The sequence below is a fragment of the Mauremys reevesii genome, linkage group 10, assembly GCF_016161935.1.
Source record: "Mauremys reevesii isolate NIE-2019 linkage group 10, ASM1616193v1, whole genome shotgun sequence".
Classification (NCBI taxonomy): Eukaryota; Metazoa; Chordata; order Testudines; family Geoemydidae; genus Mauremys; species Mauremys reevesii.
The window spans coordinates 65,512,127-65,526,909 of record NC_052632.1 but is presented as its reverse complement, the minus strand read 5'-3'; the positions used below and the strand labels follow the sequence as shown (position 1 = coordinate 65,526,909).

General features: G+C 41.4%; 1 protein-coding gene across 20 annotated transcripts in view; it reads left to right on the top strand.

Moving 5' to 3' along the window:
• SNX29 (sorting nexin 29) overlaps positions 1-14,783 on the top strand; it is a 484,058-nt gene that overhangs the window by 332,932 nt on the left and 136,343 nt on the right. For 16 of the 20 annotated variants that reach the window (XR_005585770.1, XR_005585771.1, XR_005585769.1 and 13 more), the window contains exon 19: positions 485-625. Coding sequence is in view for 8 of the 20 variants with exons in the window: in XM_039492890.1 (XP_039348824.1) it covers positions 485-625 (141 nt within the window). In the remaining 12 variants the exon portion in view is untranslated. Of the gene's footprint in view, positions 1-484; positions 626-991; positions 1,065-14,783 lie in introns of those variants that run through there. The other 4 variants (XM_039492894.1, XM_039492899.1, XM_039492903.1 and 1 more) reach the window with 4 other exon arrangements.

Below are 14,783 nucleotides of genomic sequence, written 5' to 3'. Positions count from 1 at the left end.
GATGTGGTTTGCTTCAGCATAACGATGATGAGTAAATAAAGTTTGTGACTTAAGAATTATGTCTAGAAATTCATGTGTGAAGTTGGAAAACTATTAAATGTACAGAAATCAATGTAAAGTATATCAGATTAAGTTTTTCTTTGTGCACTGGTCAGCAGAACCTGCTGAAAACCATGGCAACAGGAAGCATTAGCAGCTATCTTACTACAAAATTGCAGCCCTGTCTTGTAATAATGAGCAAGTTAATGTATGTCACCACTGAATCCAATAAAAGAGAATTAGATTAATGGCCTGTTGAACAGACATAACTACAATCGATGACTGTTTGCAGTTGGATGTAGTTGTAGGTAAATAGTCCTAAAACTACTGAGAATGTTATGTCATAAAGGTGAAGGTAGTTGACAAACAGTACTTTTAACAAAGAGAGACAAAATGAATGTAATGATTGCCTTTAAAATTGATCTTTTCTTGTCTACACTTGCAGGTATATATCAGAATAAAAGATGATGAATGGAATGTTTATCGAAGATATGCAGAATTCAGAAGCTTGCACCACAAGCTACAGAATAAATACCACCAAGTAAGGACCTTTAACTTCCCACCAAAAAAAGCCATTGGAAACAAGGTAAAGGAAAGCATAGTCTCGACATTTATTAATATTGTGAAATTAAGTACTGAATGCATTAAAGTGAAAGTTATAATCAGAAATTTAATCCTAATAAAATAGAGCACAAATGCAGATGAGTATATCAATTATATTTGATGTAGCTGTGAATGATGTATCTCTGAAATGCACAATACAAACCATAATTTTCCCAGTTGAGAAACGAGAAACAAATCACAGGGAATTGAATACTTGAGCTATATATTCCTGTTAGTTATTTAATGCAAACAGTGCTTCATAATTAACCTTTTAATGTGTTAAACTAATTCCCGATTTAAGACTATTAGAGGATTAGTAAAAACAAGCAGTGATTTCTATTTCTTACAGATCTATGCAGGTGATAGGGTAGGTTTTCAGAGACATATGTCTAAAAGGCATTGTATATGTAGGAGGTTTTCAGGTATGTGCAATTAAATATTTCAATGTATAAATGAAATGATGGTGGAGTCTTTAATCTATATTTTGACCAAGGTTTGATATACAAATCTGTGCAGGAAATCTGAACTAAATCAAATACTGGTAACTTTACAATTAGTCGTTCCTATTAATTTATTCATCTGTAATAGGACTTAGATTAATCAATTTCTCAGTATTCTCAGAAGTTATACCGAGTAAATTATTTACAGATAGAAAATTCAGATTATCCTATGCAGTCAATGTGGTCTCTAGTTGTTTTGTTTTTAAATATTCGATGTTTGCTGATGCCCTTTGGAGGGATACAGAAATAAAACACAAGATTTTGGTAAATGGATTAAAGATCAAGGTTGCAATTTTATTGAAATGTCTCAAGCTTCAGTTATGGCCAACAGCTAGTAATGCACGTAGTCCTAATAACCAATAGCCACAAGGATGCCTATCAGATGTTTTCAACAATGGTATGATGAAGCAGCCAGGATGCAACTCCCAAACCATACCAGTGTCGAGGTGGAAGATGTACTTGTGTGAAGGGATCTATACATAAGACCTGTACATAAGTCCCTCATCCCTTAAGGCTCTTAGCACAGCTGTTTCATGACCTGAGTCCAAGATTTAAGAAAGGAGGCCAAGGTAATCAACTCTTAGAATAAGAGACTCCTGTCTATCAAGTGAAGTTAATAACAAATGTCCTAGGCAATGTGGACCCAAGTACAGTATTTGCAGTGACTTTATCATGGAATCATAGACTTAAGGTCAGAAGGGAACACTATGATCATCTAGTCTGACCTCCTGCACAAGGCAGGCCACAGAATCTCACCCACCCACTCCTATATCAAACGTCTAACCTATGTCTGAGCTACTGAAGTCCTCAAATCATGGTTTAAAGGCAAGGTGCAGAGAATCCTCCAGCAAGTGACCCCTGCCCCATGCTGCAGAGGGAGGTGAAAAACCCCCAGGGCCTCTGCCAATCTGCCCTGGAGGAAAATTCCTTCCCGACCCCAAATATGGCGATCAGCTAAACCCTGAGCAAGTGGGCAGGACTCACCAGCCAGACACCCAGGAAAGAATTCTCTGTAGTAACTCAGATCCACCCCATCTAACATCCCATCACAGGCCATTGGGCATATTTACCGCTAATAGTCAAAGATCAATTAATTGCCAAAATTAGGCTATACCATCCCCTCTATAAATTTATCAATCTTAGTCTTGAAGCCAGATATGTCTTTTGCCCCCACTGCTCTCCTTGTAAGGCTGTTCCAGAACTTCACTCCTCTGATGGTTAGAAACCTTCATCTAATTTCAAGTCTAAACTTCCTGATGGCCAGTTTGTGTCCACATTGGTACTGAGCTTAAATAATTCCTCTTCCTCCCTGGTATTTATCCCTCTGATATATTTATAGAGAGCGATCATATCTTCCCTCAGCCTTCTTTTGGTTAGGCTAAACAAGCCAAGCTCTTTGAGTCTCCTTTCATAAGACAGGTTTTCCATTCCTTGGATCATCCTAGTAGCCCTTCTCTGTACCTGTTCCAGTTTGAATTCATCCTTCTTAAGCATGGGAGACCAGATCTGCACACAGTATTTCACATGAGGTCTCACCAGTGCCTTGTACAACGGTACTAACGCCTCCTTATCTCTACTGGAAATACCTTGCCTGATGCATCGCAAGACCGCATTAGCTTTTTTCAGGGCAATATCACATTGACAGCTCATAGTCATCTTATAATCAACCAATACTCCGAGGTCCTTCTCCTCCTCTGTTACTTCCAACTGATGTGTCCCCAGCTTATAACAAAACTTCTTGTTATTAATCGCTAAATGCATGACCTTGCACTTTTCACTATTAAATTTCATCCTATTACTATTACTCCAGTTTACAAGGTCATCCAGATCTTCCTGTGTGATATCCTGGTCCTTCTCTGTATTGGCAATACCTCCCAGCTTTGTGTCATCTGCAGACTTTATTAGCACATTCCCACTTTTTATGTCAAGGTCAGTAATAAAAAGATTAAATAATATTGGTCCCAAAACTGATCCCTGAGGAACTCCACTAGTAAGCTCCCTCCAGCCTGACAGTTCACCTTTCAGTATGAGCCGTTGTAGTCTCCCCTTTAACCAGTTCCTTATCCAGCTTTCAGTTTTCACATTGATCCCCATCTTTTCCAATTTAGCTAATAATTCCCCATGTGGAACCATATCAAATGCCTTACTGAAATTGAGGTAAATTAGATCCACTGCATTTCCTTTGTCTAAAAGATCTGTTACCTTCTCAAAGAAGGAGATCAGGCTGGTTTGGCATGATCTACCTTTTGTAAAACCGTGTTGTATTTTGTCCCAGTTACCATTGACCTCAATGTCCTTAACTACTTTCTCCTTCAATTTTTTTCCAAGACCTTGCATACTAGAGATGTCAAACTAACAGGCCTGTAGTTAACCGGATCACCTTTTTTCCCTTTCTTAAAAATAGGAACTTTATTCTAATAACAGCTTCTAGCATACAGCTCTTAATGTCTCCTTGTAGTAAACCATGTGTAAACAATGAGCCCTCCCTACACATGGACACCCATGTCCTCACCCAGGGATGCCCATTTCAGTGTGCTCCAGGGGGAAGGCTGAAAGAAAAGAAAACTAGCTTGGTTAGTACGCTACAAGAAAATTTTCCTTCCTGACCTCCAATACTGTTATGAGAGTCTCCTTATAATCATGTGAGTGCTCATCTCCCCCAGCAGCCCACTTAGAGTGGTCAGATAGTAAGTGTGAAAAATTGGGACAGGGGAGGGGTAATAGGTTGCTTAGGTAAGACAAAGCCTCTAGTATTGGGACAGTCCCTACAATATTGGGACATCTGGTCACCCTAAGCCCACCCCAGGGTATATCAAGCCATTTAGCCCCTCTCAGCTTGTTGGCAGAACTATGTGAGATCATGCACTAGTATGGACTGCTGACGCTTTCTTATTTTGAGCTCCCAGGGTTTCTGAAAAAGCTGGCCCATCACCAGGACAACTAAGGGTGAGATACTCACCACCTCTCTGTGCAGTGTGACGAGGCTAGAGTGATATAAAGGTTCTCTTAAAATCCTGGATCCAGCTGACGTGAGAATTTCTGTGGTACGGGAACTGAGGAAAACAGTCATAGGCTATTTTTTGAGGATTCTCTGGCAGACCCCAGCATAGGAGGGGTGTTGGAGGTAGGAGGAATGTGTCAGGGTGGGATCACAGCAAGTAGCACTGTACAGATTCTGGGAAGCACCGCTTCCTATCAGTTTTGCGGGTTGGGGACAAGCGGGGGCAGGCCGCAGGTGGGGACAGCCTGCAATAGCTTAGACAACCCTGATGGGCTGCATAACTTATGTTGGGGCCTACTTTAGCCACCAGGAGCAGCCCAGAATTGGGAAGATGTAAAAGCTACCATAGGGCCTCCTCGTGTGTGTGTGTGTGTGTGTGTGTGTGTAGATGCTAACCTTGTTTCTTCTCCTCCCCACCATTTGTAACGAAACAAACAATAAATTGCTGAGTTGACGTGGGGAATCGGAGAAAAGACCAGGTACAAGCAGCTTCTCCTGCACACATTGTGGCATCATCCTCCAGTCATGGAAAGTGTGATTCTTATGGGTTTAGGAATCCTCATTAAACTTTCTAATGACAACCAGACCATACAAATAAGGGAGTTATGTATAACCTTTATCTTCAGCACCTCCAAATACATTTACTGTCCAGTTATTAAATAAGTCCTAAAGTCACTAAAAATAAAACCATGCAAACCAAAATGGAAACAAAAGCAAAAATACACTTCTTGAAAGCTGAATGTATATTTAAGGAGGAAACCTTTACTACTTTTTATGTTCCACCCTACAAATAGGTACTGCTACTATATTTGTTTATATTAATCCCTGACCCATCAATGTAAACTGTAAACAATTTCCATATACATTCCACGGATTTCCTATGTCTTTAACTAGTCATTTAGTCTCTCTGTGCCTCAGTGTCTCATCTGTAAAATGGGAATTACGGCACTTCCATTAAAGATTGTGAGTCATTCAGATACTGCAATAATGGGGTCCATATATGTACTTTAGATAGATATATTCAGATAATTATCTCCCATCCTGTACTTTTTAAAACGGTTCTCTCAAGTGTTGCAGTCTGAGTAAGGCTTGCTGTTCATTTTGACTCTTTTGGGGAACTCTTTTGGAAGCTATATAATTATTCTCTTCATGACCATTAATGTGTTCTGCATCTAAGTTGCTTTTTTAAATGGAAGTACCCTTCAGATCAGAAGTACCATTTCATATGCATTGTGGCCTATTTACGTACGTTTAATATAGTATTCATAATTTCAACAGAGTCTATTTGCTCTGCTTTCATCATATTTACCGGTAGCTACTGTATACTTGCAACTTTGTATAATGACTTTAATAATTCATAGATTTTAAGGAGAGAAGGGATCATTATATCACCTAGTCCAGGGGTTCTCAAACTTCATTGCACCGTGACCCCCTTCTGACAACAAAAATTACTACGTGACGCCAGGAGCAGGGACCAGAGCTTGAGCCCGCTCGAGTCCTGCCACCCTGGCCGAAGCTCAAGGGTTTCAGACCCAGGCGGAGTGCCTATCACCCGAGCCCTGCCACCCAGGGCTGAAGCCCTCAGGCAGTGGGGCTCGGGCTTCAGCTTTGGCCCCGGCAAGTCTAATGCCATCCCTGGCGACCCCATTAAAACAGGGTCGTGACCCACTTTGGGGTCCCGACCCACAGTTTGAGAACCGCTGATCTAGTCTGACATCCTGTATAATATAATATTTTGTACCAGGTTTGTAACTAATCTGGTTACAAAATGACCAGTTGTAGTCTCTCATTTATATAATCAATCCAATATGTAGTGTCAGCTAGGTAGATATTTTTTTTAATTACTAAAGAATCTAAATATGTCTCTGATTACTCGATTTTTAAGAATTGTAGGAGAAGAGTGCTATTCTTGATATAGTCGTCACTCTAAACTTATAATTTTCCTATCTAGTGGTAATTGTTCTTTGATCCCATTTCTTTTTGGCAGAGTAAGATATCATTGCTTCTCTTAAGTACACTGATTGTTGCCCAGAGCAGATCTGGAGAATTCTTAAAACATACTTTATTATCATAGACAGATTGAGTGTTAGAGGTTAGATATTCAGCAAGGTCAAGAGTGTGATGGGCATATTTTAATAATAGCATATCTTATGGATGCAAAGTTATTCTAATAGCCACTATACTGGTGCATGTTTTGATGCCAATTTGTTAATGTTTAACTGTATAAAACTGAAGTTAAAAAAGATTGATGGAAATAAGAAAAGCATATTTCCTTGTTCTATAGGCTTAGGAAATGCTAACTGATGGGTGGGCTGTTCACATCAAATATTGTCTCTGTGCTCAGTTGCAGCTTCAGTAGAGATAGGGGGAATGAACTGCAGTTATCTGTCTAGTGTTGATCAAGCAATTACCAAAATATTTTGATTAATCCCTGGCTCAGGAAATATTTTTGCATAAAATCTACAGGGCACAACATTAGTTCAGGAACAATACATAAGAACAATACAATATATTTCCGGTAATTACAGACATGCATAATTTTTATAGTAACTGTTGGGGAGGAGAATTGTTTTCTTTTTCTAGAGTCAAAAGATGAAAGCCACATTGAGCTAACCTGTCCACCAATGTAAGGTTTACATCATATGCCAGCAATGCCCCTCTGCTATGTACATCGGCCAAACTGGACAGTCTCTACAGAAAAGGATAAATGGACACAAATCAGATATTAGGAATGGCAATATACAAAAACACTTGTAGGAGAACACTTCAACCTCCCTGGCCACACAATAGCAGATCTTAAGGTGGCCATCCTGCAGCAAAAAAACTTCAGGACCAGACTTCAAAGGGAAACTGCTGAGCTTCAGTTCATCTGCAAATTTGACACCATCAGCTCAGGATTAAACAAAGACTGTGAATGGCTTGCCAACTACAGAACCAGTTTCTCCTCCCTTGGTTTTCACACCTCAACTGCTAGAACAGGGCCTCATCCTCCCTGATTGAACTAACCTCATTATCTCTAGCTTGCTTCTTGCTTGCATATATATACCTGCCCCTGGAAATTTCCACTACTTGCATCCGACGAAGTGGGTATTCACCCACGAAAGCTCATGCTGCAAAACGTCTGTTAGTCTATAAGGTGCCACAGGATTCTTTGCTGCTTTTACAGATCCAGACTAACACGGCTACCCCTCTGATACTTCACATTTTGATATATCTCCTATAGTAGACCATTGAGCAATGCCTTCATCAATTTTAGTATCAACAGTTATCAGGGCTTTTATCTTTTTTGCATTCATGCACGTGTTATACCATTAGCCCTTCATCAATTGTCTTCAAGGAAATGTTAAACCTATCCTACTGCACAGATATAATGATGGAAAAAGAAAGCAAAAATATTAAGCAAAATATTTACCAGTGGATACCTGTTCCTTTATATATAGTCCTTCTGAAACCATCTATTTTACCATCTATTTTACCATAATACCAGCATATTTGCCAATAATGTAATCTGTTGTAGCTGTGATAGATATCTACCTTGGAAGGATGAATGCAGTTGTTGTGCATTCATGATATTAAGTAATTTAAAACAGCAAGAAAATAAATAAGAGAAGATGGTTTATATTTTCTCCAGAATCTTTAGTGGGGCACTAAGATTTCAGTGGATTTGGATCCTGAAAGTTCAAAAATGGCAGCTCTGACTTGGGTCCAAATAAACTCTCCACCCCCTCACTCCAAGACTGAGCAGCTGGGCTTGCTATGGAACAGGGACTGAGAAGTCATGCACATACCCTAGGATGCAAAGTAGCAGTGGTGCTTCTCTACAGCTGATTGTGCAGCTTAGGTATTGCAATAGGTCCCCACTGCTTCAGTGTCCATGCACCACAGAGCTAGTATTGGATTCACTAGCCCTGCCCCTACCTGGCTTACTGCCAAACCCTGCCATGTGAGGGGAAGGAGGGATTTTCCCCCTTCCTTCCTCCCTGTGCACACTGGCTTCTGATTTCAAGCTACATATCCATGTACTAGCTTCACAGATCCTGTTTCACTGCCTGTCCAGGCTGATTCCCCACTCTGGCACTTTGAGTGCAGAAGGTGGGGGCCCGCAAGGATTCTAACAATTAATACTGGCCACTCTAGGCTGGTATTAAACTCCCAAGGTTACAGCTTTTCTCTGACCTTGGATGGATAGATGCTGCCACCACTCAAGTGCAAAAAAACCAACCCAAAACAAAAAAACCCTTTGAGAACCCAGAAAGGAGCACTTGGGAATTCCTTCCTGTAGGGCACCCTCAAGCACCTTCAGCCCCGCTCCGGGGAAGAGCTGAGAAAGAAAAGAAAGAAAATCAGCTCTTGCCACCAGCTAATTAAACATGTGCGCAAACCTCCTAGGACACAAAAATCAAATCCTGTTCTTAAAAAAGGTAGATTTTAGTAAACACAAATAGAAGGAAAATACATCTGGAACTTAAGCTTTTGCTAGATTTTAAAAACTCACTTACAAAAATTAAACATCAAGAATACCCTTCTTGAGGACCAGCTTAATGGTTACAAGCAAAACAAAAGCATTTGGGGGTTAGCACAGAGGAGTCCACAAGCCAATAAGAAATGAAAGAAATAACCCTTATTGTGTCTTCCTAGACATTCCCTGATTTACTTACATATCTGGGGTTTCAGATGAGCAGTTCCTACCTGGCTTAAAGATTTCTACAGCATAGTTCAGCCCTGCTCCTGTTCTGCATCTCCTCTCTCCAGAGAACAACAACAGAGAGACAGAGAGGAGTCTTGTTTCAATTTTAAAAAGTTCCCACTGGCTCTCTTCCTTTTACCTATGCATGCAGTCAGACTTTTTAACCCTTTACAGGTAAAGCAAGTAGAGAACAGCTACCAAGAGGGATTTTACAGCTAACTGGCTGGCTGGTTGTCCGTAAAAGGGAGCTATCTCCCCACCCCCTTCATTTATCACACTGCCCCTGCAGTGATAACATTTCTCCTGGGTCTGAGGTCCTCCAGGGCCATGAAGAAGGAATCATTATTAGCTTCTGGGGGAGAGTCTAATGGAAATCATATGTGAGAAATACAGTAGCACAAGTGTATAGACTTGTTAACTTATTTGTCTTCACAGAGGATACATTCAGATTAACAAGGTGGGGGCATGTCACGGAGTCACCAGGGTGATGCTCTGGAACTACTCCCTACAAAGCCAGTCAGGACTCTGGGGCAGCCTCCTCCTCTCTCTGAGCAGACTGTCTCCAGGGCAAGAAGCTTCCACAGTTTCAACCTTCCCGGGTCTGACCTCGGAGCATTCAGCATTCCCTTCCACACCGTGTGCTTCCCGCAGTGAGTCCGCCTGGGGGGCTCCTGGGAAAGCCAGAGGGCCCTGAACCCCAACTCCGCAGTCAGACGTGACTCTCAGCCAGCCGGTAAAACAGAAGGTTTATTAATCGACAGGAACACAGCATAGGGCAGAACTTGTTAGCACAGAAATCAGTGACTTTCAGCCAAGTCCATCTTGGGGGGAAGGGAGCCCAGAGCCAGGACTCTGGTCCTCCTCCTGTGCCCCAAGCCAGCCGAGACTGACTTGCTTCCAGCTGCCTGGCCCCTGCCCTGCCCCTTACTCTTCCTCTGGCCTTTGTCTCGCTTCCCGGGCCAGAGTCACCTGGTCGCATTCCTCTCCTGGGTCTCAGGTTACGAAGGGGCGGCCATAGCATTCATGCAGGCAGCTGGAGCAGTTTCCACATAAGTCACACACAGCAGCCATGCAAAACAGCAGGACACACACAACATAACAAGGGAACATTCCCACTTCCTCACAGAGCATGCAGAGTTTTACACCTAGATGGCTTGTTTAGCACCCACAAACATATTCCAATCTTGCATCTTGGACACTGAGCGTAATTATAAATGCATTTGGCCATTTCATAAATTTGTACTCTAAATAATGTTTATCTCAAAATAAAATTAATTAGTAATGTACTGAATTACTAGCAAGGGCTGAATAAAGCCATCCTGGTGCCAACAGAAATTTGAAGGAGCACAGCTAGGCATTTTAAGCCAAGGCCACCTTGATAAGTCCTTAGTTACAGGAATATGGAGTTGTTTCCAAGTGAGGAGCACTGCACAGATCTGTAATGTGTATACAGTATTTACCTGACCAAGATAAAGATATGAGTTAATGTACTTACTTATCAGGGTACAGACTACTTCACTGAAAATCCATCTGGCAGCATTTTGTCCTTTCCATGAATTAGAAGAAAGTAAAATGCATCTGTGTTAAGCTTCTAATGGTTAGTTTTGTCGTAGAAATGATACATATTGATACTCTTACTTAAAAAAACATGATTTGTGTGATGGAATATCATCCTGGTCAGGGCCAGCTCCAGGCACCAGCAAAGGAAGCAGGTGACTGGGTCAGCCAATAGAAAGGGGCGGCACTCCATCCGTTATTGGGGCGGCATGTCGAGGTCTTCGGTAGCACTTCGGTGGCTGCTCCAGCGCACTGGTTTAGTCTGCAGCGTCAATTCGGCGGTGGGTCCTTCACTCCGTCTCTTCCTATTTGGCAGCACTTTGATGGGAGCTCAATCAGGTTTTCCTTTTTTTCTTTTTTTTTTTCCTGCTGCTTGGGGCAGCAAAAAAGCTGAAGCCGGCCCTGATCCTGGTTTTCATTAAATTATGGAAAGCTTCTTGTGAGCTCTTTGAATCTTCCATTCTCAGTTACCTTACATAAAACATTACTATTTCTAAGTTACAATTTCAGCTCATAGAATCAGTAGTTTCCAAAAATTAGCAAGCGAGCCACCTATTCACTAATTTTTATACAAATTCGATATTCATCCAACACTTTCACTGATGTCTACATATCTACCTTAATGATATGTAAACCCACTGTCATTTTCCCTACTCTCATATCAGATCCCATAAAGTCTTACACTGAGTTACAATGAGAAAATGACTACCAATTGCTCTAGGATGCTGGTTCAGGGCCTGAGAACAGGTTATAGTGCTGAGGTGATATCACGGTATCCGCCAGCCAGTGGCAGGTTTGGTATTTTTGGTCAGTGGTGGTATCTCTGTCTCTGTGCCACCCGTATAGCATCATCTTACCTGCTGCACCTTCTGCTGTATTCTGCAGAACTCCCCATCATCACACATTTGTTTATTTCCACAGAATAGTGTATAGTAGTATTCCTGCCATTTAGATTCAGTTCTCTGTGCACTTATACAGTGTGGATCACCTTTAAGGTTATTGCACATTTTTGTGTGAGCTTAGACTTTTTGTGCAGTAGAATGGTTATATTGTGTAGATAATAATTCTATAAACATAAGTAGAGCCCTGCGCGGCTACAAAATTTGTATCCACATCCGATCTGCAAAAATTGTCTGCAGACATCCGTAGATGCAGATATCTGTGGATTTGCAGGGCTCAGCAGTGATGCAGGGCTGTGCCAACCCCTCCTCTCCAATGCCCCCCACTTCTCCCCAGAGATCTCATACCTTGCCGCCTGTCCCCTTCCCCTGCTGTACCTCCTTCCCTGGCCGGGCAGGGAAGCTACAATCCTGGGCTCTTGTGTGCAGTGCTGCCCTCCCAGTGGAGGACTCAGACACCTCTACGCAGCAATGGCGGCTCTAACACACTCAGTGCTTGGCTTACTGCACAGGAGCACACCGTCCCACTCCCTTCTGGGAGTTGTAGTTTAACTTTTTCATCTGAGCAAGTTGGGGACTACAACTCCCAGAATTCCTAGCAGGGTATTGCCACATATCGCAGCCCTCTGCTGCATGATTCAGAGCCCTGAGCTGGAGCCTGAGGGCTGGGCTGGGTGACACCTGCTCCGTTCTACTGCTACTCTGGTGAGTGTGTGCTGCAGAGCCCTGTGGGGATACAAATTTTGTATCTGCATCCGAGCCACGAGCCACAAAAATGGTCCATGGATATAAAGTATATATCCACGGATTTGCAGGGATCTAACCATAAGCACATGTTCAGTTTTTATTTTCATTTAACTAAATCAGACCTTTTGGTGGCATGTTTTTGAACAACAGTATAAGTAGCCTCATAGGAAGTATTACACCCAATGGATGATTGAAAGATGGGGAGATGCCATTGAGCTACCTTCCTATGCCAGAGGGAGTTGGATATCATGGGACAGTAATTTCCATAGGATTGTGTCTATGTCTTGGAATAATGCAGGTCCATCTGAGCCTTGGGATTAGGTGGTCCAATCTAGCTTTTAGAGAGTTAGTAATGTAATGAGTAATGCAAGAGGAAAAAGCAGGTGATGATTCTGGGCCATATGGTTCCCTTCCTTTTCAGTTGCTACTAGAACATGTGGCCTTTCGAGTGTACAGAATTATTACAATAAAAGTTGTTGCTCTTAGGTCAGAATTATGGCGGGGAACAGAGTCCTCCCATAGTTAAAGTTACAGCTAGCTTCTGATTTCCTGTTTGTCTTCTGCAAGGCTCTTATTGCCATCTGCACACAGTATCAACTCTTGGGGGTTATTGCTCTCAATTTCATAAAGATGAAGTGTGAATTCACATAAACTATTAAACCGGGTTATTTTGCTCCTTGAAAACTTGTCAGATGACAAGAATCAGCAAAAATCCTTTGGCTGTCTTATAGTATGTTACTTATGAGAAATGCATTCGGAGCCCTTCTTCCCAAAATTGAGATATTTGGCGATCACTTTCAGCAGTGTTTTTCTCACTGTTCCTCCTGGAGCCGCTGGGCCTTTTCTCTGTCCTGCTGTTAGTCACACCTCTCAAATTTAGTGCAACTCCAGGGACACTTACTGGATTCTGTCCGAAAAGAATGATACCAAAATGTTCTCTGAAATGGCCTAGATCTACTAGTGCAGAAAGTCACAAAATGCTATCCAGCATATCTCTATAGAGAGTACTAGAGCACCGAAGAGTGAACCTGCCAAGAAGACAATCATGTGGAACAGTATATGGAGTTCTATTAACTCCCCAACCTACTGTAATAGAGACGTGAGAGAACGCAGGTACAAGTTCAAAGAGACCTGAAGCTTTGCCACAAAGAAAATGGGGAGAGAGAATAGTGTTGCAACTGAATGAAAATAGAGACTAATTCCAGGAAATCAGGTGTCTGTAATTTTGACACTGCTAAAATTGTATACAATGGCAATGATTTGTGAAAGGTGAAAATATTTAACAATTGTAAAACAGTAAGATTTAGAATACAGTGTATTATTTGGTACGATTATTGTTTGCTGTGCACTTGTTCCTTCCATTTGTTTATTTCTAGAATAAATTGTGTCCTGTGTTCATGGTCTCTTCAGAATCACATATCTACAATTAGAATTTAGTCTTAACACTTTTAAATGGGGAAACATCAGTCTATTGTATAGGCATTTATGATAGTGCCTAATATATATATAATTTGTCCTCATTCCACCTGACATCATAATCCATCACAAATTAGTATAAAGAAGAGAACAAAGAGAAAAAAAGGAAGATTCCTTATGGGTAAGTAATGTTGCTTTTACATTGCAGAGAAGACAGTCGACTTGATTTCAGTTTGTGACCTTGTTTTACAGTACTCAGGTACCACATTTTAAATATATTAAATTAAAACTAATGTAATGCAATGAAAAACTTACTCATCCCATCCAAAGTTTTTTATTTAAACCAGAACTACATTGAGTTATTTATACACACAAATTGATAGAGAATTGTGATCACAGCAGTACATTTAAAACTTTGCTATAACAAATGTTTCTTTTTACACATCGGAACGTCACATAGAATACTTCCTATCAGTGATCTTTCTGAGCTGAGAACAAATGGATGTCAGAAAACTTTCAGTGATATAATCCTTGCTAGGATACGCAGAATTTCTTCACAATATCTGTCTTGCATTGCAGAGGAGAGTAAGAATGGGAAAAGACCAAGGCAGTTCTTCTTGTTCTCTTTCCTTGTTTTGTGCTTTGACTCTGACAGGGGAGATGTTTTTTCTTAGTGATTCTATTCAATATACATCCATCTCACACCTGACACTTTCCATGCAGTGAGCTATGGGTCATTTCATGTAACGTTAAAGGAGCTGAACTGCATCGTGAATACTTGAACAGTCTGCTCCTATACCTTTTTAAGACATGTCTTATACCAATATTGGTCATGATTTGCTATCAATTTACTTAAGATCTGCTTTTATCTACAAACACATACAAAGTGATTTCTTACTTCTAACAATGTTTTTTTTCATATTTGAAACATCATAGTCTTTCAGTCAGTCTGCTGATACCTTGAATATATTCCATTTATGCTTTTAACTTTGCCTGCACTCTCTGCATAATTCAGTTCCACAAGGAGTACTCCCTTCCGGTCAATTTCCTAATGTCCAAAGGATCGGGGTTCTCCTCCTGTGTTCTATAGGGAGGGCCTGGGGAATGTGGCCTCCCCCTCCTGGTGCTCCCCATACTTGGAGAGGGTCATGGGGAATGACTCTTTCCCCATTTGCCTTTCAACCTCCTGATGCTCCCTAGGTCTCACAATGGGATGAACTTCACTACTACCTCTGACCTCCCACCTTAGGAGGCTTATGGCCTGCCCTGGGAAGCCTTTGGGTGCTCAGCAAGGCTTCATCCTCCTCAATGGTCTTAATAGGCCTCTTGGCAAT